Source organism: Dasypus novemcinctus, chromosome 5, assembly GCF_030445035.2.
Source record: "Dasypus novemcinctus isolate mDasNov1 chromosome 5, mDasNov1.1.hap2, whole genome shotgun sequence".
NCBI classification, from domain to species: Eukaryota; Metazoa; Chordata; class Mammalia; order Cingulata; family Dasypodidae; genus Dasypus; species Dasypus novemcinctus.
This window is the reverse complement of record NC_080677.1, coordinates 21,990,341-22,013,689: the sequence shown is the minus strand read 5'-3', so window position 1 is coordinate 22,013,689 and position 23,349 is coordinate 21,990,341. Positions and strand designations below refer to the sequence as shown.

General features: G+C 40.7%; 1 protein-coding gene across 7 annotated transcripts in view; it reads right to left on the bottom strand.

Annotated features, from left to right (window-relative positions):
- The window catches only part of ELMO1 (engulfment and cell motility 1), a 559,155-nt gene that overhangs the window by 243,966 nt on the left and 291,840 nt on the right, over positions 1-23,349 (bottom strand). For all 7 annotated transcript variants that reach the window (XM_058296771.1, XM_058296773.2, XM_058296772.2 and 4 more), the window contains one exon: positions 22,136-22,244. In XM_058296771.1, the coding sequence (XP_058152754.1) occupies positions 22,136-22,244 (109 nt within the window). The remainder of the gene's footprint in view (positions 1-22,135; positions 22,245-23,349) is intronic.

Genomic DNA, 23,349 nt, shown 5'->3' with positions numbered 1-23,349 from the left:
CTACCACATGGGAGGTCCAAGGTTCAGACCCCGGGCCTCCTTGACCCGTGTGGAGCTGGCCCATGCGCAGTGCTGATGCGCGCAAGGGGTGCCCTGCCATGCAGGGGTGTCCTCGTGTAGGGGAGCCCCACGTACAAGGAGTGCACCCCATAAGGAGAGCCACCCAGCACGAATAAAGTGCAGCCTGCCCAGGAGTGGCACCGCACGCATGGAGAGCTGACGCAGCAAGATGACGCAACAAAAAGAGACACAGATTCCAGGTGCCGCTGACAGGAACGCAAGCGGACGCAGAAGAACACACAGCAAATGGACATAGAGAGCAGACAACTGGGAGGTGGGGGGGGAGGGGAGAGAAATTAAAAAAACGAAAAATAAAAATAGATAAATTTTTAAAAACAACAACAAAAAAAAAACGAAAAAAACATAAGGCATATGTAACTCTCATGGGATTAAATCAGAGCCAACCCTTTTGAGATGCAAGACAGAAATGGCAAAACATATGCCAAAAGCATTTCACCAATGTTCATAGCATCATTAGTCACAATAGCCAAAAGGTGGAAGCAACCCAATTGTCCATCAACAGAGGAAAGGACAAAGAAAATGTGGTTATATATACATACAAGGGCGTATTGGTAAGTCACTAAAGAATGAAGTTCTGATACGTGCTTCAACATGGATGAATCTTGAAGACATGATGTTAGTGAAATAAGTAAGACTCAAAAAAGAAATATTTCATCGCTTCACTGTAAGAAATACCTAGAATAACGAAAAGTTTTGGTATTGGATGGAGGTGACAGTGCATCTTGTGAATGTCACTGATATCAATTATACACATATAAGTGATCAAAATGAGAAATTGTGTGCTGTATATATGTTACGACAATAACTTTTTAATAGGTTTTACTATTTCTAGTAAGATAGCCAAAAATGAGATAACATTTTGAACTCTCAAGTTGACAAAGAGGTTTCTTAGTTTTGTTTATTTAGTAGTTTCTATAACTACTTAATGTGGTTAAAAAAAAAAAAAGATTTTCTCTCATGCACTGCTGAGGTAAACATAAAAATTGAAATAACATTTTCAGGAGGTAGTCTGGCAATACATATCCAGTACCTTAAAGATGGATATGAGAATAGCCAGAGAGGTAGAGGCCCTGTCAGGCAGGGACTACTGCCCTAACCAGCAGGCAATAAGTACAAAAGAATGACCATTACCCCTTAGCAACCCCCTTAAGAAGAAAGGCGTGAACGGGGAGGGGTAGTTAAATCAGGTTAGTATAGGGTAACAGAGGAGAAGGCAAGGCACAACAGGGTCTGCAGACTTGGCTGCAAGACCTCACTGGGACCTTGACTGTGACCTTGAGCGTCCGGTTTCTCTTTCCGGGACCAAGGTATTATAAACAGGCCTCACCAATGGCACCCACCATTGGTGGGGTAACCAATAGCAGCGGGGACCCATCCCCTTATCATTAGGAGAGGGAGGAATAATTAACAGTTTAAAAGGTAATCACACGAGGCAGAGCTCGCTCACTCTGCCTAGAGGAGCCCGCACCAAGTCTTGGCGTCTATTTCCATCTTTCCCATTTCGCAGCAAGCTCTGTTCTTTCCCTGACTTCCCAAATTCACTTTTATTGGCCTAACTAAGCTGGCATGTTCATAAATTCATTTATGCCTCATAGCCAAGAACCTAGAGGAATCCGATGGTTCTCCATCTTCAGAAATCTCTCTTTCTCCTTCTGGGGCTTCTCCTCTAGTTTCCAATTTTTGCTTATAAGGACTTTAGTCTTACTGGATTAAGGCCCAGTCTCATTCAGTTTGGCTTCTCTTTAACTATCATATTCAAATATCCTATTTACAAATAGGTTCACGTAGCTGGGGTTAGGACTTAAACATGTCTTTTGTCGGGGACTGAATTCAATTCCCAGCACTAAGTATACAGGGAACTATCACAAAGCACAATCATTTATCTCTCCAGAAGATAAGAGACGCTTTCATTGTTCTTTTTTCTGCTTTACTCTGTAAATTTGCATGAAATTCTGTTCAGACATAGTGATCACTGGCATGCTACTTTATATGCATGTAAACATGATCATTCTTAACCAATAATAAATTGTTTTCTTTCTGAAAAAAAAAAGAAAGAGATGTATATTACCACTGACTATCGATCACACTTTTGGCAATTTATTCAAAGTGAAGGATTCAAAATGAATGCAAGGTTTATCTTTAAAGATAATCATTCCAGAGGTGTTTATAGGAGTAAAATTTTGGACATCTGCTATATAAACTATGATATATTTACTCAATGAAATGCTCTCTTGTCATTAAAGAATATACTGTTGTAGAATATTTTAAGATATAGAAAAATGTTATTGATATGAATTTTGAGGGAAGAGCAAACATTAGGACTCTGAACTGCAGAGGCAGTATGATCCCACATTTTTTATATGTACAGTATATACAAATATGTATATATACAGATAATATGAGGTATAAATATAGATGCACTACAGGCTAGAAGGAAACACACCACTGTGCCGGGAGCATAGTGGCTATCTTAGGGTGGAGGACTAGTGAGTTTAATTGTCTTCTTTAAATACTTTTCCCATTTTCTGAAATTCCTAAGTTTTCAACAATGAACATGCGCTTGGCTTTTCTAAATCTTATTTTTTATATATTAATTTCAAAGAAAACATATTTCAATATTTGTTACATGGTGATGTTTTACTCTGTGTGTCTGTGTGTGGGTGTTAGTAGAAGATGGCAGAGAAAAACCAAGGGCAATTATTTTAAAAATACTGAACCTCTCTGAAACTTATAATAAAGGAAACTGGGAAATAAAATATACCCTATAAGATATCACTTGTTTAAACATGGAAGAAATCAAAGGATTATTATGGGAAAACTAGCTGTATTACTCATTTTGGTTACATATCTAGAAGTAGTTTTCATTCATAAGGCTATATTGTCCAACAACAGAAATCATAAGCAACACTGATGTTAGAACCTAAGTTAAGAAGTAGCATAAAGAAATTTCACAAATGACTTTTAGATTACCTTTGTCAAATAAGTAAAGTCCCAGACCCAAGAATAATGTCTGGTACATAGTAGATGCTCAATAAATACTTGTCTAATAATTTTTATAATTTAGGTTCTTGGGAGGGAAAGATGATGAGAAAATGTATTATCTTCTTTGTCGTCATATCTGAGTACTATGGTAGGTACTCAACAAAAGTGCAATGAATTAAAATTATTCTGGAGGTGTCCCCAAAGGTTTTGTGGTATGGGTGAGCACTAACCTGGGCCATGGAAGCTAGGTAATGTTAGAAAAAAAGCAACTGGGGAAAGAAACTGCCAAGGAGCAGAAGCACAAAAGAGGTAGTCTGATTTGTTCAGGGAGTTGCAAATGGGCTACCTCTACGTAACGTTCAAGTTGGTTTTGGTGGCCAGCTTAGATTTTTTTGGGGAGGAGGGCAGGTTTTTTGTGTTTTTTTTTTGAGATGTATTATAAAATAAGGTCAGAAAACATACCAAGTCTAGATTATGGGGCCTTTAAAAACCTGAGCCATAGGTTGTTTCCCACAGAGCTCTGCGTGAGTGGGAGTGAATGACTATTCAATGATTTTCGTATTAGTTGGGCCCTCGAAATTGCTTGCTCATGGTCCGCTTAGTTCCCTCAATTGTGTGTGAAGGGAGCGCAGAAGGAATGGAGGCCATTTATCATTTAACTACATTTCTGCGTGGGGTTTAGATACAGGGCTTTACACAAAATGGTGGCTGAGGGCTTTACATTTGGATATGTTTTAAACAGAATATTCTCCTTCAGATAAAACACTTGCAACACACTGAAATAAATCCGAAAGACAGGAGTTGTTTTAAGGGTCAAGCTTCAGGAGCATGAGCCCAGCTAACAAAGGACCGCCACTGTCCTCTTCTTTAAAGACACATCTCGCAGCTCCCTTATGTACACAGACGAAATGCCACAGACAGAAGGCTCATTTTCAAATCTATAAAGAAGCCGTCGAAGAGGAACAGGCCTGGGAATTCAGGGCTGTCACTAAGAGCCAGAGCATCACCGCAGGAGATACGAGCAAGAGCCCGTCACACAGGAGATGGCAACGGAGGGCACAGACATCCTTCCTTGCATCACTGCAAGGCCGACAACTCATTCCTTAATATAAAATCTGGCAGAAAAGAACACATTTGAATCCCAACAATGGCACTGCACACACCAGTGTGAAAACAGACAAAGCCCTCTTGAGTAAGTGCTTTCAGGTTGAATTGCCCTTCCAGTGGGGCTTCGGAACTTTCACAACTGCGACCCATGGTAAGAAATGCATTTTGTATTAAACCCAGTGCATACAAAGGAAAATTTAAAACTGATATATAAAACTGAATGAAACACGTGCCTTTGTTACTTGTGAGGCACGCAGACATTTATTTTATTCCTCTTTTCAAAGCACTATTCAGAAATTTACGAAAGTGATTTCATTACCCCCTGATGAGTCACTATTTGCAATTACTTCAAGAGAGTAATCCATTTGACTGCCTCCTTACCAGATATTTTTTTTCTTATTTCTTGAGATAAAATGTCTACAACCACATTTCATGAGTTATTCAAAATTAGAAATCAGTTAATCAAGGTCACGACTCAAGAGGAATAAATTGGGAAATGGACTTTGGCCCAGTGGTTAGGGCGTCCGTCTACCATATGGGAGGTCCGTGGTTCAAACCCCGGGCCTCCTTGACCCGTGTGGAGCTGGCCATGCGCAGTGCTGATGCGCGCAAGGAGTGCCGTGCCACGCAAGGGTGTCCCCCGCGTGGGGGAGCCCCACGCGCAAGGAGTGTGCCCGTGAGGAAAGCCGCCCAGCGTGAAAAGAAAGTGCAGCCTGCCCAGGAATGGCGCCACCCACACTTCCCGTGCCGCTGATGACAACAGAAGCGGACAAAGAAACAAAAAAGCAGACAAAGAAACAAGACGCAGCAAATAGACACCAAGAACAGACAACCAGGGGAGGGGGGGGAATTAAATAAATAAATAAATCTTTAAAAAAAAAACAACAACAACAACAGAAATTAAGGTATTGCACGGCATAGGATCTGGTAAAATAAGGAAAAGAGTCTAAAGAGCGCCCTCTTACCATCTCACCAGCCATGAAGACCAGTGCTCTCAGAGAGACAAAATGGGCCAATGGCCAGACGGTGTTCTTTTTTTCTCTTTTATATTCATTTCTCATCAACTCTTAGATATCCCAAATAGCTCAGTAAATGCTGTTGCCTAATATTCTGACTTTTCCTCTAGGACGCGAGTAGCAAAGAAACTTGGATTCCACTCTCACATAAAGAGAGCAAAGTTCCTGAGTGCTGTTGGTGAGCTTCTAGGAGTACCAGGACTCTCCTGTTGGTTTTGGACTTCCACCTGAGTGCCAGCGACACCTGTGGGCCCAGTGCTGCCCCACCACCAAAGACAGGCCACAGTCAGACAGAAACAAGCCCCTGGCCAGCCAGGGTCCTAATGCTGGCTCCATCAGGATGATGGTGACAAGCAATACCTGACACCATGGCTAAGACCCACCCCATTGCCTTTGATCATCCTACGAGACGTTCCTTGTCCTGACTGGGGGTTCCACATGGCCAGTTCAACATGGCAACCATTAACTGCCCTCAATGTAGCCTCCACCAGCTCCTGATATATGCTGGATTGATGGACAACCTTATACCAGTATTGTGATGGAACAGATGCTAATCATGAGGCAGATGGATCTGCAGGGAAAAAACTTGCAAAGACAGACAAGTAAATATGTCGTTTCAACATGGTGTGAGATGTGCATCACCTGGATACGTAGAGGGACTGATGGAAGAAGTACATTGTAGGAAGTGTGGCAGGCCAGGGTGAAGAGAAAGTACATCAGATTGGGATTTCTGGAGTTGGGGATGGTGAAGGGCAGTTTGGGTTTTGTCATGAGAAGGATTAAGAGCCAATGAAAAGTTTTAAACAGATCTCATTTATGTCTTTAGAAGACCAAGGATGAAAAGGGTTAAGTATGTGGATAATATGATGGTGACCTGAATTAGGGTACAGGGGAAGAGGAAATGCAAGGAAATCAAGAGACATAAATCTTTAAGTGTTGGAATTGACAGGATATGGCTGATGACTGGCTGTGGATGTGAGGCTGTGACAAAGGGTGACAGCAATTTCAGGGGCAGACGATTGGGTTGAAGGTTGATGCCAGGGATCAAGGAGTAGCAGAAAGCTTGGAAGGGAGGCTGGTGAGCTGCCTTCTGGTTCCTCTTACTTTTTCTGTAAAGTAGGAGCCAGGTTTTCTGTTAGAGCCCACTGCTAGGGAGGAGCTGAGGTGCGACGTATGAGAAAAGAAGAATGTATCTCTTCCTTAGTGGATAAAGGGAGAGAAATCATTTCAGAGACCATAAATATGTATAAATTTCCTTTGGTATTTTTCTCTTTTATTTTTATATCCTAATAGCTATTCATGATATTATAGAAAATATTGAAAGTATAAATAAGCATAATCATACTATTCATGAGGCACAGTAGGCACTACGGCAAGGTCCATGATACTAATTTAGAGGCCCACAAAAAAGTGTTAATTTATATTAAAATTGAAAGAAAAAATGGATATAGTAATAACTGATATATAATAATGAAACCAGCTTGGTATATATTCGTCTTTATACCAATGGGATCACAATATATAAATGTTAGTATTGGTTTATGGAGGAAGAGGGTCACAAAGGCAAAAGTGGGATCCATGAAAATCATAATGCAGCCCTGGTATAGATACTTACATTTCATATCTGTATCTGTAAATATTTGTTCTCTCTATATATTTACTGAAATCCCCCATCTCAGTTAAATTTTTTACCCCACCCCCAATTTTTCAATAGTTCAAAAGACTTTGTGTTAAACCTTGTATTTAAATCCACATGGACCACTCAGTGGAGCTCAAATGCTTCAGCCTTTCTAGAGGTAAACTCAGCAAAGGAATAAAAAGCTTTAACATTTCAGACCATTTAACATGAAACTTGTAAGAATTAATTCTGGGAGGGGGTTGGGTATATGGGAATCTCCTAAAATTTTTGACATAACATTTATGTAATCTAAAGCTTCTTTAAAATTAAAGAAAACTTTTTTAAAGAATTAATTCTCAGGAGATAATCAGATGGGATTGTAAAGAGGTTCCTCATAATGCTATGTCTATCCCTAAAAATGGAAACATCCTAAATATCTCATAAGTCTAGTCAAATTAATTATAGTAGAACCACACAATGAAATACTAAGCAGTCATTACAAAATGATGCCTTTATATTTTTGTGGAATGATAGCCATAGTATAGTAAATGTAAAAAACAGAATATAAAAACACGTATAGCTCAATCTCATTTCAATACCAGGAAGTATGGAAAGCTATATATCAATCTATCTTGGTGGTAGGATAATTGATGGTTATTCGTTTTGCACATCTACATTTTAGAATTCCTCTACAATAAGCATATACTAATTTGGAATTTAAAAAAAAAACACTAAAAGCATGTACTGTTTAATTAAGGATCCATTAGTAGAAATGTAGCTGAGAAAACTTGTACGCAAAGATGTAGCCACAGAGATATATCTTTCTCCTTCAGCATTGACTTTTCCCTCTCTATTGAATCATTCCATTAGCATATAAACAGGCTATAATTTCTCCCATTGCTAAAAAATTCTCTCTTGACTATAACTTCCTGTCCAGTTTCCATCTTTCTTTTCTGCTCTACTACAAAGCAGGACTACTTCAAAGGGTTGCTTATACTAGCACGCCTCAAACCAGCCCTGGTAAAGGACCAGCTTGTTTTTAATGTCTAATCTGTTTGATTATAAACAGACACTTTTAAAATAAAATAAAAATTATCACTAGAAAAAATGGTCATGTGCTTGCCTGCATGGCAATGTCACACTGCCATAAAAGTTTCTAAAACTTTACTCTGTACTACCTCTTGCAGTTTCTGGAAGGAAGCAGGCCACACACCACACCGAATTGCACCCATCTATACTTGCTGTTTTATTCCCATCCCTCTGCTCTGGCTTGCTGTTAAACCATCCATTCATCCTTCTCCCCCATCACCTCACAGAAACCATTCTTGTTTGGGTCACCCATGACCTCCCTGTTGCTAAAATCCCCAGTCACTTCTTGATCCTTATTTACTCCGACAATTTGCAGCATCTGATACAGGTGATCTCTCCCTCACCCTGAAAGGAAACCCTTTCTTCACTCATCTTCTCTTGGTCCTCTTTCTACCTTCATCATGTGTGGCCTAATTCTTTTCCTAGTTCTTCCCCTTCTCCCCATTCTCTAAATGTTGGGGTGCTTCAGAGCCCAATCCTCGAGCTGCTTCACTGATATGATCCAGTTTCATGGCTTTAAATATCATCGACATGCTGGTGATGCCCAAAGTTAAGTCTCCAGCCTAGAACCATCCCTGAACTCCAGACTCAAATATCCAACTATGAAATCTACATCTCTATCTGGCTGTCCCAAAGACATCTCAAAATTAACATGAACAAAAGAGAACTGCTGATTGTCTATCCTCCTCCATCAGTCTCAGTGACAACTCTATGCTTCTAGCTGACTATTCTTGACTCTTCTTTTTAGTTCACACTCTGCATGCAATCGGTAGGGAAAGGAATATTGGCTCCACCTTCAAAACATATCCAGAGTCCAACCATTTTTCAATATCTCCAGGCTACCATCTTGGTTCAGGATGCCATAACCTCTCATTGTACTTATTAGAGCAGCCTTCAGATGTGTCTCCTTGTTTCTATCCTTGCCCTCCTATATAATCTAATCTCAACAGAGCAGCCAAAGAATTCTTTTCAGTTGAAAATCACATAATGTCACATGTCTGCTCAGACCCATTACTCAGAGTAGAAGGCAAAGTTGTTACAATAGCCTACAAGGTCCTGCAGAGTCTGCCCCTGCTGCTGATATGTGTGATCTCACTGTCCCCCCTTCTCTTAGCTCTAGCCACAATGGCCTCTTTATGCTTCTTTTTCCATTTCTGAATACTCCTGCCTCAGGGTCTGTACACTTCTCACCTGATAGATACCATCTAGGTGGGCACAGTCCTTCACTTAATTCATTCCACGGATCCACTTCACCTTTTAGTGAGGCATTCTCCAGGGTCCTAGCTCCCCTCCCAGTTTTCTTTTTCTTCATTCTATTTTTCTCCGTCCTTCATACTTTATTTTTTATTGTCTGTTTTCCTCCAACTTAAATGCAAGCTCCTTAAGGGCAGAGATGGTAGTCTATTTTATAGCTATAGTGCTCAGTGCTAAAATGTGAAGGGTATTTACAAAGTGAATATTCATCCTACTGCAATTTATAAAAACAAAAATTTGTAAACAACATAAACATCTGTCAAAAGAGGATTCACGTTCATAAAATGGAATACTATTTAGATCCGTATTTAAAAATGGAATGCTATTTGCCTGCTGCAAGCGCGAACAAACTATAAATGAATTCATTTACTGAGAGGAAAGAGATCTGTAACACATTCACCAAAAAGTTTCAGGTTATAAAATAACATGCATGGCATTAGCTCATTTTTGTAATAAAACTGAATAGAAAAATGTTTAAGTACATGCATTAAGTTATAAACAGAGGCAAACTCCTAACCAAAAAAAAACCAACAAAACACAAAATCAAAGCAATAAGCCCCGTGAGCCCATACATTTGAACTTTCCTCGGTTTAACAGACACAGAAAAGCAGCAGGACTAGTTCTGACCTGGGCAATTCAGAATGCAGAAATAATATCTTCAGTAGGATTCTAACGGAATCCAGGAAAAAACCAAGTCCTCAAATTGAGCAGGCACCTTGGTGTGGGGATGGAGATGACTTGCAGAAATTTTAAGGAATTGTTTGGATTTAGGCTTATTTGTTCAACTTTCAGGTTTATTTAAACACTCTTGTTTCCAAGTAAAGATGGCCCAGCCAGCTGCTTCAGCTCCCAACAGCACCACTGGCGTCATGGAGAGGCAAGATGCACCAGAGCCAGGCTAGAATGTGTTGAGGTGAGGAAAGACAGGCAGTGGAACCAGCGAGGCAGGGAATAATGAAGTGAGAGAAGGATTTTTTTGTCACTATCGGTTCTGGCAAAATTAAGGTTTAATTCCTCTCAAAGGATTCTCTGCTGGCAATAAACGTTGATATTTCAAAGGAGGGAAAAAAAATTCAGTGTGGGAAAAACGCATTTAAGACAATTATATGTTCCAGTGGTGAGGGGAGCCATATCTGCAAAGGAGAAACAAGTCCTTTGGGCCCATGCCGAGAGGCTGCCTGATCACTAAGAACCCCTGGTAACGAAGTCTTCGGGGCATTTCTTTAATTATCTTGCACAGAGTCCAATAACCGAGCTGGGTTATAGAGATGTTCCTCAATCAAGAACAGATTACGGCAAAGTTCCAATATAACTAATTTCGTGCTTAGAGCAACCAAATTGGTTACATAAAAATGACTCTGCTTAACACAGCAGCGTTGGAACTGGTAGCAACCTGGGCAATTACAGTCTTTTAAACCAAGGGACACCGAGAACCACATGGGAGAAAGGGGGTGTCTGCAGTTGGTCATTAGTAGAGCCAGAACTAGAATCCAGGGCTCCCAATGCCCATTCCAGAGCTCGCCAACCCAAAGAGACATCCGTTTAGCCGTGTTCCAAATTACCATGGCGGGTTGGGGATGGTGGGGTGGAATGTAGAGTTTGGAAAGAGATTCCCAAACTTGGAAGGGGTCAGTTGGGCTTCCGATGAATACACTGGACAGTTTATTAAAAATACTGATTTTTGGATTCCACTGCAGGGAATCCTGTGCTTCACAAATGCTCCCCTAAGTGAATCTGAGACATAGCATAATCACTGGCCGAGGTTATATGGTTAGAAGACCAAAGAAGTCAGCAGATTTTTATTTAAAGAAGAGAAATGCAAGTCATTCTCCTTACTCATTCTATGAAAAAAACAACATGGAAATATGCAATTATAAAGCTCAAAATAGCTCCATCAGGGGGAAAAAAATGATTCACACTTCTAAAGATGCTCAGGACACAGCTGCAATCTGTCCTTGTGGCCAACACCCTTGGAAAACCGACTTTAAGGGAAGCCATGCGGGGCTTGATTGTTTGCTGGGAGCCAAGACTCACCTGCTCCCTACTGGCAGGCTAGAAAGAAAGGCTTCTCCAGGGGGCAGGGAGAGGAGAGACACACAGCAGGTGGCGCCGCCTGGCAGGAGCTGCCTTGGACAGCCCGGGTTCCCAGCCGGCAGTAGCCATCCCAGAGGACGAATGCACCGGCTGGGGATGGAGGAATCTTTCAAGAACCACCGCTGCCGGGCCTTTCTGAATCCTCACTTGAGTTCTGCCCTGCGCAGAGACCAAGCTCTGGGCTGGTTCAGGTCCAGCCCGTTCTCTGTACTGAGGGCGTGGGTAGGAAAGAAAACGCATGCGGCAGAGAGCTCTCGGGAGGCAGTGGGAGACAAAATAAATGAGGAAGTCACACAGCTGTGTGTTCTGAAACACAAGATTGAAAATAGATAATTTTTTCCCTCTTTGGGGAACATACTGTAGTGTTGATATTTTTGGATGCAAATTTGGACGCAGCGGGCCTTCTCAACTAAATTACCCTGAGGAGGAGGGGCGGGGAGCCCTCTTATATAAATCATTCTCGCTTACTTCAGAAGAAAAAAGGATGCTTTTGACAGGTTTGAGGTGAAACACAAGGTTCATAAAAATTCAGTGATGTCTGAAGACTATTTCTGGAACTGAACCTGAAGCAAATACTCATGTAACAAATATTTATTAAATGCAGACTACATGAAAAGCAGGATAGGCTGGAAGATGAATTTACTACAGGTCTCGTCTGCAAGGAGCTCACAGATTATAAAGACGTCAGAAGATTAAAAGAAAAAGAAAGCCATGGTGAACAGGACAGGACAATAATTAAGAGCAAACCGCACAAGATCATCCCCAGTAGTTACCAGCATCCAATGCCCGTGCGACCTTGTGCTACTTTACCGCTCTAGGACTCCCAGGTTCTCCATTGGACAGTGGAGATGTTATAAAGGTGGATTAAGATAATATATGCAAACTACTGGCCCCAGTGAATTGCCTGTTACATGTCAAGCACCCAAGAAATGACAGTGTCATACTATTTTTTCAGCAAATTCTTTCCTCCTGTCTTCAGGTCAGAAAGTGGTTTCTGGCTGAAGTGTCCTGGGCTGGGAAACCTGACTGGCATCCACTTTCTAATCTATTCCAAAGCCCAAATAAGGCACAGTGTTGCCAAAACATCAGGTGAACCTGGGGAAATGATCTATATGTGAAATTTGGACTTTCTTGCAAAATAAAAAAAGTTTAAAAAAGTATTTTCATTTCCATTCTGTTTTCATTGCTCTTCTTTATCAAGACTTCCTTGCAGATTCTCAACTCTTTATTCTTACAAATGAACACTGGAGTCATTCTGTGAAGTTACCACTCCAAATCCCATTGTATTTCTGAATGAAATATGAGCCTGCACATTTGTATTAATTTACATCTTTTTAAAAATGTTGTTTTTCTACTAGGAAAAAAAGCAAAGCATTTTATTTATTTGAAACTTCTATTGTATATTTCAGCTAAGTCTTAGTTTTTTTTTTCATGTAAGTCTAAGATGTTTCCTGTTAGAAATATTCTGAAGCAGTTTACAATTTTGTTGCCATTGCTAATGAAATCCTCCTTTTTCATTTTGTAATTAAGGAATTACTGCTGACATATGGAAAACCTCCTGATTTTGGTTGATCTGGTATCTAGCTATTCTCCTAAATTCATGAATTCTAACAGCTTTTCAGTTGCTTGTTTCTTACAAGATATTTAGATAACTAGTCTTATTGCCTACAATTTAAAATACTATGTTTCTATCGATGAACAGTACTTTCATTTGTTGGTGTATTCTGATTTTCATGTCCTATTTTCATTCCAGTTTTAATGAGGAAGCCATTTGGGTGTCACCATTTTAAGTATGACACTGGCTTACATTCACTTAAGAATGTGTCCTATTCCATAATTTCTCACAAACAGTATTAAATGTTATCACGCATCGTTCTAGCATCAATTGAAATTAGCATTTGGGTTTTCACATTGAGCCTATTCATGTGAAATGGTGATGTGTTTTCGATTGATGAGCATCTCTTGCTTCCCTGGGACAAACAAACTGTTGAGCTAAATTAAGGGTCCTCCAATTGCAAACACAAAGGCCTTTTGTAGCATGCATTATGTATACACTCATAATCCACTTCTTCATTTTACTTTTTTTTCCTTTTTGGTCTTTGTTCTGGGGAACTGGGCACAGGCTTAAAAAAAGAATAAGGTTTAGTAAGTAGAGAGTTTAACAAAACAGATGCAGATAGAGCGCAACCGAAGTTCAGAGGAGGGAACAATGAGTTATGGCAGTGGAGGTCAGGGGAACTGTCACTCGAAACCCACCATTTGAGATGAACCTGAAGGAAAAGGATCACTATAAGGTAGAATGAGAAGGCAATGGGAAGTCTGTGCCTATAAACATGACTGTCTCTCTCTTTATTATGAGGTTGGGTAAGTCCACCAGGCCCACCTCTTAATCTACAGCCCACTCTCTCTAAGAGCCAGCAGTAATGGATGCTGGTCGTTTCCAGCTCTGTGTCTTCCAGAAAAGTCCTAAAAGAGTCTATGATAGGGAAATGGACTTGGCCCAATGGATAGGGCGTCCATCTACCACATGGGAGGTCTGTGGTTCAAACCCCGGGCCTCCTTGACCGTGTGCAGCTGGCCCATGCGCAGTGCTGATATGCGCAAGGAGTGCCCTGCCACGCAGGGGTGTCCCCCATGTAGGGGAGCCCCACACGCAAGGAGTGTGCCCCGTAAGGAGAGCTGCCCAGTGTGAAAGAAAGTGCAGCCTGCCCAGGAACGGTGCCACACACACGGAGAGCTGACACAAGATGACGCAACAAAAAGAGACACAGATTCCCATGCCACTGACAACAATAGAAACGGACAAAGAAGACGCAGCAAATAGACACAGAGAAAAGACAACCGGGGTGGGGGGCGGAGCGGAGAGGAGAAAAATAAATAAATAAATCTTTTTAAAAAAGAGTCTATGATAAATAAAAATTATTTTCATTAATATATAATTGTGATGCCCTTGATACAGTCTCCTTTTAAACTGTCAAGTGTAACCTCTTTTAGCACTCATTTCCAATTGAGATAAAAATCTCACTGTGATTTAAAGATAGTCTCTAACGCTACTTTCTGAAACCCCAAAAAAAGCACCGCAGAACTTCAGATTCTCAAAGTGGCCTCTAAATGCACAGATACTGTTGGCTTTGCTATGGGCGTGTCCTGGTTTCTCTAAATCTGCGTGCATCTTCGTATTAATACTGTTTCCTTGCTCCAATAGATTATTTTACAGTTAACAAAGCAGTTTCACTTCTTACATTGTCCTCATGTGGTTCTCAGATGAGAAAAATGGTGATGATGATGACAGCGTCCCCACTTTGCGGACTGGGAGACTATGCCGCAAGAAGGCTAATCATCTTGTCAAATGCCCTCACTTCAGCTGTGCCGATTACTCAGGACTTCTGACTACAAATCTAAGGAGTTTACATTCTGTCCTGCTGTCTTCAGATAATAATATTGTAAAAACTGCTCTCGATTTTATAATTATTCTAAACAATCCCCACCGAATGACTTTTATATCCCACCCTACGACAACTGTACTTTGGATCAATAGTGAACTTGACTTTCCAAAGCTGGGCTCAGGTCTTGAACATTTATTTACATATTTTTCCCTTAAACTGGAGGTTAAGTGGAATATGAAAGTAGAAGTAGAATATGCAAATTCTGAGCATAGTCAAGATCTGAATGTCACCAGCTTTCCAGTAGGCCTGGGTACAGTTTGTGTTAAGGAGAAAAAAGGTTTAATTGTTAAAAGTTTATTTTCTTAGCTTTCTTTAGCCAGAATGTGATGGATGGTACTTTTCAATGTACGAAAACACTAATGTCCCAGAGTTAAGTGTCTATTTTAATTGCTGCTGCACTCCAAGAGTCCTTTAGATTGCTCATCTGTGTTATTTTTACTTGCTAAATCAGAGGTGTCTGGGTGATGAATTATACAAGGTACTCCACTCAGCACCACTGGTGTGTTATAATAAATATTGCCACTGAGAGACAAAGGAAAGAATTTTTAGTGCATGCTGTAGGTTTCTTTCTTACTTTTCAAAAAAGAAAAATAGTTATTAAATTTTAACCTAATTATACATGGTCAAACAAGGTAAAGATGGCAAAATCATTTCAGGGAAATATGAAGATTTCAATCACAAATACATGTCCATTCTGCCCTTCAATATACACCTGAGAACTGAAGAGGTAGAAATATCCATTTTGCTAAGAGAAAAGTAAGGTAGTGGAGGCCTGACATCTTAGTGCAAGAAAAAAGAAATATAATCAAACTTAATTTCCATTTTTCTGCAACCTTTGATATAGTTACATTAAAAAGCATACTAGTGCATTTCCCCAATTCCCAATAAAGACAAAATGACAGAGTGCTGTGATCTGACTTCAAATTGTTACAGTTTTCTGTATCAGAAAGGAAAAGGCAGAGAAGACTTTTTAAAATAAAGGGATGGAATTAAGAGCTGCAAGTGAATAGTTTTCATATCTTAACGGAACCTCGGTTTTCTTCAACTACCTATATACTTCAAGGAAGCTTGTTCCACCTTCAGGCCAGGGTCAGGTAATGATTTGTCTTAACTCAGGGCAGGTCCAATGCCCTTGTCAATGACTGGTTTGGGCACAGACACATGCCACAATGTTAGCCAATGAGACATGAAGGAAAGTTTGCTGGATGGCTTTTGGAATCCTTCCCACACAACTAAAAGGAGTCCCTGGAAGAAATGGTCTCTTTGTTCCTCTGGACTAAGGGATAATAGCAGCCACTGTGCTACCAACCTGAAGACAAATTTGACATACCAAGGATGGCAGGACAGAAAGATGGAAAGAACCTGAATTCTTGATATTATCACTGAAAAGTTGGGTTAACCAACTCTAGGAATGACTAGATTCTGGACTTGGGACTTTTAATAAATGTCCCTCTTGAATATGCTCTTTTGAGTTAGGATTTCTACTACTTTCAACTGAAATCATCCTAACTGAAATATTGCCAGGGCTAGGTGAAGGTGAGCTTGCCTCCCAAGTCCTGGCACTGCACATATCATGTTCACAAGTTCTTATCACTATCAGAAAACATAATCCAATTCCAGGGTTTCATGCCCATGACTGAACTATTTCTAGTTATTACTAAAATTCCTTCTATTGGTTTCTGCTGCCTGGAGGGCAAAGTCCAAACTCCTCTGGATGGCAAATACTTATCATCTGATCCTTGCATCCTCTGTCGTTTCCTTGCTCTCTTAAGCCCTATGCTTTTAGGCACATAAAACCAGAATTTCCCAAAACTCCTTAACTTTTCACCTGTAGTTTCCACTGCTTGGAAATTTCAACAGCCTCACCTACACCAGTCCCTCCATAGGTATTCTTCTCTTCATCTTCACAGCTCTGCACACTCAAGCATCTCTTCTCTTTCATGCCTTCCAAAACTCTCCCAACCTCAGCCCTGCCCTTCTCTTCCTGAACAAAAAGAACCAGTCGATGCCTCCAAGTGCCATTTATGTGACTTGAATGTAATGTTACAAATGATGAAATGCTTTATAAATCACTTCTTTATGTGGAGGACTCTCTGATTAGAAGGTTAACTGCTTGAGGATGGAGGATGTGTTTAAACTGCATGTCCTCAGTTATGAGCACAAATAAATAATCTAACTATATCTGATACTAGATTATTACTAGGTAAGGTGTGACATATTCAAAGGATTAGTAATTCACCTAGTTGGATCAGCAATCAAGTTCTCCTTACATTCCTCAACCATTTATTATTAGCTCTGGGGACCAGTACTACCAGTATCATAATAACAAAAACTGCAGTTATGCTGTGCTTGCTTTCTTCTATAAGGGTGTCCTCTTCCCACCCTACCCCCAAATATACTTCTTTTTTGAAGACTTGCCCCTCCCTCTTCCTCAATCTTGTTCTTTTAGCTGGAGCTGCCAATCATACAAGCTCTCAAGGGAGCCTCATGGAGGAAGCAAGTTAAAAAGAACAATTTTAGTTAACATGTAGTAATTTGAAGAAACAAGGACTGTTCTAGGGCCTCCATCCAGTTGTCCCATAAGTGAGTGTGTGAATGCAGCAGGAATTATCTTTATTTTATAGCTAAAGAACCAGAAGGTCACAATAGGGAAGAAATGTGTCAAAGGCAGCCAATTTGTAGCTGAGCTGTGATTCGAAGCTGGGTCATTCAGAAGCCAAAATCCAGCCACTCCAAGTTCCTGTCTCTTTCTACCTGGCTCGTCCTTGGGCATCTAGAATACCAGTTTGAGCTCCGGGACCCTGGGCAATATGGAGTAAGTGAAAGTCTTTCTTTCATTAATAAACATGGATAGTACTGGCCTTAATTAACTCCAAGGGGTGTCACAGCCTTCAATTAAATAACCTTGATAAAGTATTCTGGGAATATGAGGAGACATTATTTTAGACTACACTATTAGAAATAACATTTGCCTCCTGCAACATCAATAATCGGGAAGCAGAAAAGTAATGATGCTTCAGAAAAAAAACAACCAAAAAAAGCAAAATAAAACTTTCAACACCCTTCCTGTGCATAAATATTTAGTATCAGTAATTTAATTGAACATTAATAGGTTTACTTTAGACACCAGAACAAAGTCGGTATTTGGTATTTTGGAAATAGGTTTTCTGAGGAGACCTTAAATTAATATCAAAAGAAAAATCATTTCTGGAAAATTGAAACTTTCTACTTTTGTATATATCCTCTTTTTCTACCAAAGATACTTCTTAATGGGGTAATTCTTTAGTCTCAGTAACAACCTGTAGAAATAAAGTGACCATGGTTTTTTAGGTCAATCTCAGAAGTGCTCAGAACCATGAACTTCAGAAATGGAGAAAAGCAGACAAACCAAAGGAAGATAGATCTGCTTGCGAAACTAATTTTCTTCAGAAGAAAACAGATATCTCCTTCAGCATAAGAGTGCATTCGGATTTGCTTTTTGTATTAGTAACTTATTTAATATGGCAATGGGCAACAGGCAATCCATTAAAAAGCAATTTTCCTATTACTACAGGGTGTTTTATCATTTAATGTCTAGCACTCAATCAGAATGTAGCAACCCTTTAATATTTTATAAGCAGAAAACAACTCATTTGGGCATGTAGACTTCGGGGATGTGAACGTCTTTGTGAGCCTTGCAAAATATCCATGCAGACCTTTGTGGATGATGGTGAGCAACAGATAAAACTCTGAAACTTAAAACTATCAAGACATTAGAAAAATTATGCTTTAGAGCAGATAGCAGGCATATTTTTTAAAAACATATAATGGTTTATAATGACTGGGATGGGGAGTAAGGCCCCCTGATCCAGTCCAGCTTGTCATTGCACTGGCTGACATGGGAGCTCCTTGGGGCAAAGGCCACAGCTGGTTCACCATTGTATCTGCACTGTCCATCACAGTCCCTGGCACATAGTCAGTACTCAATACATTTTTAGGCAACAAATGAGTAAGTGCGTTTGTCATCTTAGATGCAGGGAAATAGCATTGTCGGGCCCCAGCTGCCGGAGCCCAGCCCAGCTGCAGAGTCCGGGCTGGACGAGATGCTGAGCTAGTGTGGCAAATGTTGGGAGCACTCGGCAAGGGAAATCTGAAGCAGTCTGCAACCCCAAAACAGCATCTGGGGTACCCCCGGGAAGCCCCCGGTATTTGCCTTCATCCATATTCTAAAATCTAAACCTATAAGGTGGGTTTCTGTCCAGGCTCCTGACTTGACTACCAGTTCCTCAGAGGTCAAGAGGGCTGATCTACACCAGCCAGAGGCCAGGCCGTCCTGACCTCACGAGACTAACTATTCACTCTCCTGCCACCCCCTTTCCCCTCTGCCCACTAGATGCTGCCTTGTTGACACTGAGGCCAGGCCAGATCAGAGCCAAGCTTACCCTGCTCACACACCCAAGAAGTCGCCCTCCTGGCTGCTCTCTGGAGGCCAACTTTTCCACCAAGTTAACCCTTGGGTTGAATCTTATCTGTTCCCAGGGGACTTCTCTCACTCCTAATGCTACATATTCAACCACCGAGGGTACCTGAGGTAAGGCCCAAATGAATGCAGCTACTGCAATCATCCCCCCAAATACTACCCACCCATCTATTTCTAGAAATTCTGCTCTGGAAAAAATGTGGGGATGTAAGAGCCCAGTAAAGGTTGTGAGTAATTTACCTGAGGATACAGAGGTCTCATTTTGGTTTCCCAAGGCTGCCAGAACAAATTTTCACAAAATAGATGGCTTAAAACAACAGAAACTTATTGACTCACAATTCTGGAGGCTAGAAGTCCAAATCAGGTCATCGGCAGGGCCATGATCCCGCTGAAGTCTGGAGGCTTCTGGCAGCAGCTTGCCGGCAATCTTTCCCATTCTTTGGCTCATGGCATAACTCAATCTCTGCCTCATTTGAACGGCTTCTTCTCTCTCTTTCTCCTCTCTCTGTCTCTCTCTCTGTCTCTCTCTCCCCCTCCCTCCCTGTTCTCCCCACCTGACTTTCCTCTCCTTATAAGCACACTAGTCATATTGAATTAAGACACAAACTAATCCAATTTGGACTCAACTAATAACTGCTCCAAAGATTCTGTTTCCAAGTCAGACCACATTCATGTAGTCAGGGATTAGGACTTAAATATAGCTATTGGGAAGACACAACTCAATCCATAACAGGGTGTTGGTGGCAGAGCTAGAACCCAGTTCCCTTACTCCGAACACTTTCTCTTATGTCACATCACCGTTTTGTGTTAACTTTTAGGTGTGCAGACATAAGTCTACTGGGAAAAAGAGAAGAGCAGAAAGCAGGGCGTGGTGGTTTGAAGCTGTATATAACTCAAAAAAAAACCATGCTATTAAATCTAATCCATTCCTATGAGTGTGAACCCGTTGGAAGTAGGACCTCATGATGAGGCTACTGCAGTTAAGGTGTGGTCCCCCTTAATCAGGATGGGTCTTAATCCTATTCCTGGATTCCTTTATAAACAGAATGGAATTCAGAAAAAGAGCAAGAAAGCCACAGGAAACAAGAGCTGAAACAGAACCCAGAAGAGAAGGAAGAGACCAGGAAACACTGCCGTTTGCCTTGCCATTTGACAAGCTAAGGACCCAAGGGTCCCCAGCAGCCAGCCCCAGAATGCCATAGTTTTCTGGGAGACATCATCTTTATGATGCCTTGGTTTGGACATTTTCTCAGCCTCAAACCCATGAGTGAATAAATTCCCATTATTTAAGCTGAACAATTTCATGATTTTTGTTTGAGCAGCCCAGACAACTAAACCACCAGGTGCAGCATGTCATAGCACAAAAGAGTATACCTTCTGCTGCCATCAAGATGAGGTTCAGAGCCAAAGTACGCCATTGGCAGAAATGAAAATGGAGGTGACAAGGCAAGGACAATGTGGGGCAATAACCTGAACACAAGAAATATCAAGAAATGCAAGAAATGCCTATTCTCCAGTTTCTCCAAATCTGAGATGGTCTTGCAATGCTTTCAGCAAGTGGCTTTCTCCAATTTCCCCCTAATGTTCAGATAAGCAAGAAATAGTCACAATTATCCAACTGAGGGATTCCATTATTTATATATGCTTGATTTAGGACTTACACCCTTAAACTACATAAATAGTAAGCAGTAAGGTAGTTAGGAGTCTCCACAAGTCAGTTTAATGAGGACCAGGAAGGATAACTCATATCCAAATCTTAAAGTTTGGTGATCAGTAAATAGCATAGACTGATGCAGAAATCTCTCAGGTTAGGCTACATTTTCATGCAAAATGCCCTAATTTAGGCTTTAAGTAATGATGTCAAAGTGTGCAGAACTTTCGCAGCAGTTCTGGGTCAACTTCAGCTTCATTTCCTCTCCCATCGCCACTGCAGGATGGTAAGGCCTCCCGTGCTTGGTCGAGAGACTCAAATTCTTAGTTTTTTCTTTACTAAGTTCAGCATTTTCTAATTTGTTTCAGTAGCACCTGTAGTCAGTTACACAGTGTAAATAAAACATAACCCCCTTTCCAATGTAATCATGGAATCCCTTCCCATTAATCATTCCAGATGCTTATTTTAAGCTCTCGAGCAGGTTACTGAATATTTATGCTTTACTGATAATACCAAGTACCCCAACATATGAGACTGGGATAAGCAGTCTTCTCTGGTGCTCACATTATTAAGCCTGTAAGAGAAGATTTATATGTGTTCCTCTTCTACAGATATTGGAGAGAATGGAAGTGAGCCACTTTAAGCATGCTCTACATTGACTTGATATTGGAGACTGGATAAATAGGATTCTTCTTAACAGGTTAAAGCCAAATTATGCAAACGAGGAAAAGAGAAGAAGATTATCATGCCCTTCTTTTTCTGGGTGTCCTTTCCTAAATTTTGTAATACAACTGAGAAAACAGCAATAAGCATATTGCCGAAGACAATTTTTCATTAGCATCTACCCATTTTCTTCAATAATTCTTTCTTAGAGTTTGGATTCCAAACAACTGAAACAGTGGAAGCAAGAACTTTGCATTAAGGTTATTCGATTTTTCTCCATAGAGAAAAATTGTTTTGAAAGAAAAGAAAATGATCTACTGGTAGGATATAAACTGGAATTTTAAATAAGAAACCCCTACACCTTTTCCCTAAACAGGATATTAAAATGCAAGGTTATTTTCATACACACTCGTTTTCATAACATTTAAATTTCAGTGGTAGTACCTTCAAATTTATCCACTTCCAGAGATTTTAATAGCGTTTACTCCCAGAGCAGCCATGCAGAAATGCATGCACTGGAAACCTGAGCCAAAGGGTGTGCAATCCACCGTGATGGCTGTGCGATGCTGTCGGCACCTTGGGAGTTCTTTTTCAGGTCGTAGGTTGGGGCACCACCCTGCGATAAGCTGGTTCTCCCCAATGCTTCACACCCAAATGGGAAACACGTGTACTTACGCAGCTCTCCCACTTTCAAGATCTCACACAGCATCTTGGTCAGCTCTATACTGCTGCGGCCAAAGGGACACTCATGCTTGTCTTCTCGGCTACTGTTCTCAAGCACAATCTGCAGTGGGAAAGAGAACAGGTCAGAAAAGGAATTCAGTTTGTGGAAAACATCAAGAATGTTGGCACCACTGTAATAGAGAAATGTGCTCCAGATCTCCAAACGAAAGCTCTTGGGGCCAGAGGGCAGGGGGGAAAAACTGTTCTCAAAGTACAAAGAACCCCCAAATCTTCACGTTTTCTAAATCAACCCTCTTTGTTTTCTTGCTTGCTTTTATTTTTATTTTTTTTAAAATACATATATATTTTAAAGATACTTTAGATTACACAAAAAAATATAAGGGATTCCCAGATGCCCCACTCCCCACACCTCCCACCCTTCCCCACATCAACAACTGATTTCATTAGTGTGGTACATTCCCTGCAATTGATGAACACATTTGGAGCATTGCCACTACCTTTTTTTTTTAACAGTGTAAGAGGCTATTTTGCTTGTGTGTTTCCATTTTCACAGAGGTACCTATGGAATGCTTTTTAAGAAAATAGTTCAAGCACTATTTTAAAGACTTCTCATTTAAATGAGAAAACTATCTTGTCCAGCCAGCCATCTTCCCTCACTTGGGAAGAGAACCTCTCTTCCCACATTTCCCACAGAAGTTTCCATGTTCTTAGAAGATCCTGCCCCTGGTGTTAGCTGACTGGTTTACACCTGAGAAGCACATGATACAAACTGAACCAATCAGAGACCTTCCCTGAGACTTATCATACTCAAAAGGAAAATTAGCCAAACTATGCTGATGGGGCTGTGGGTTCAGAAGCTGCATGGACATTGGGCTGCCAACAAAGAAAATGGGGCCAACATGCAAAGGAGAGACAGTGAAAGTCCTGGGAACACTGGAGTCACTGCTTCCACTAGTTCCAGAAGCACACCTACTTCCCTGTCCTTGAGGCTTGGTCATGTGACCCTTTTTTGATATTATTTTTTCATACATCTAATAAGTTCTCCTCTTTCCTCAAGCTAGTTTGAGATGTTCCTATCACTTACAACTAAGGGAGCTATTCTACACAAAAGCCTATTTTACACAATAATAGCCTATTTTAAAGTTATTCAGCTCCAAATTCATAGGTCGACAAAGGGAAATCCTGTACCTGAGCAAGTTGCTTGT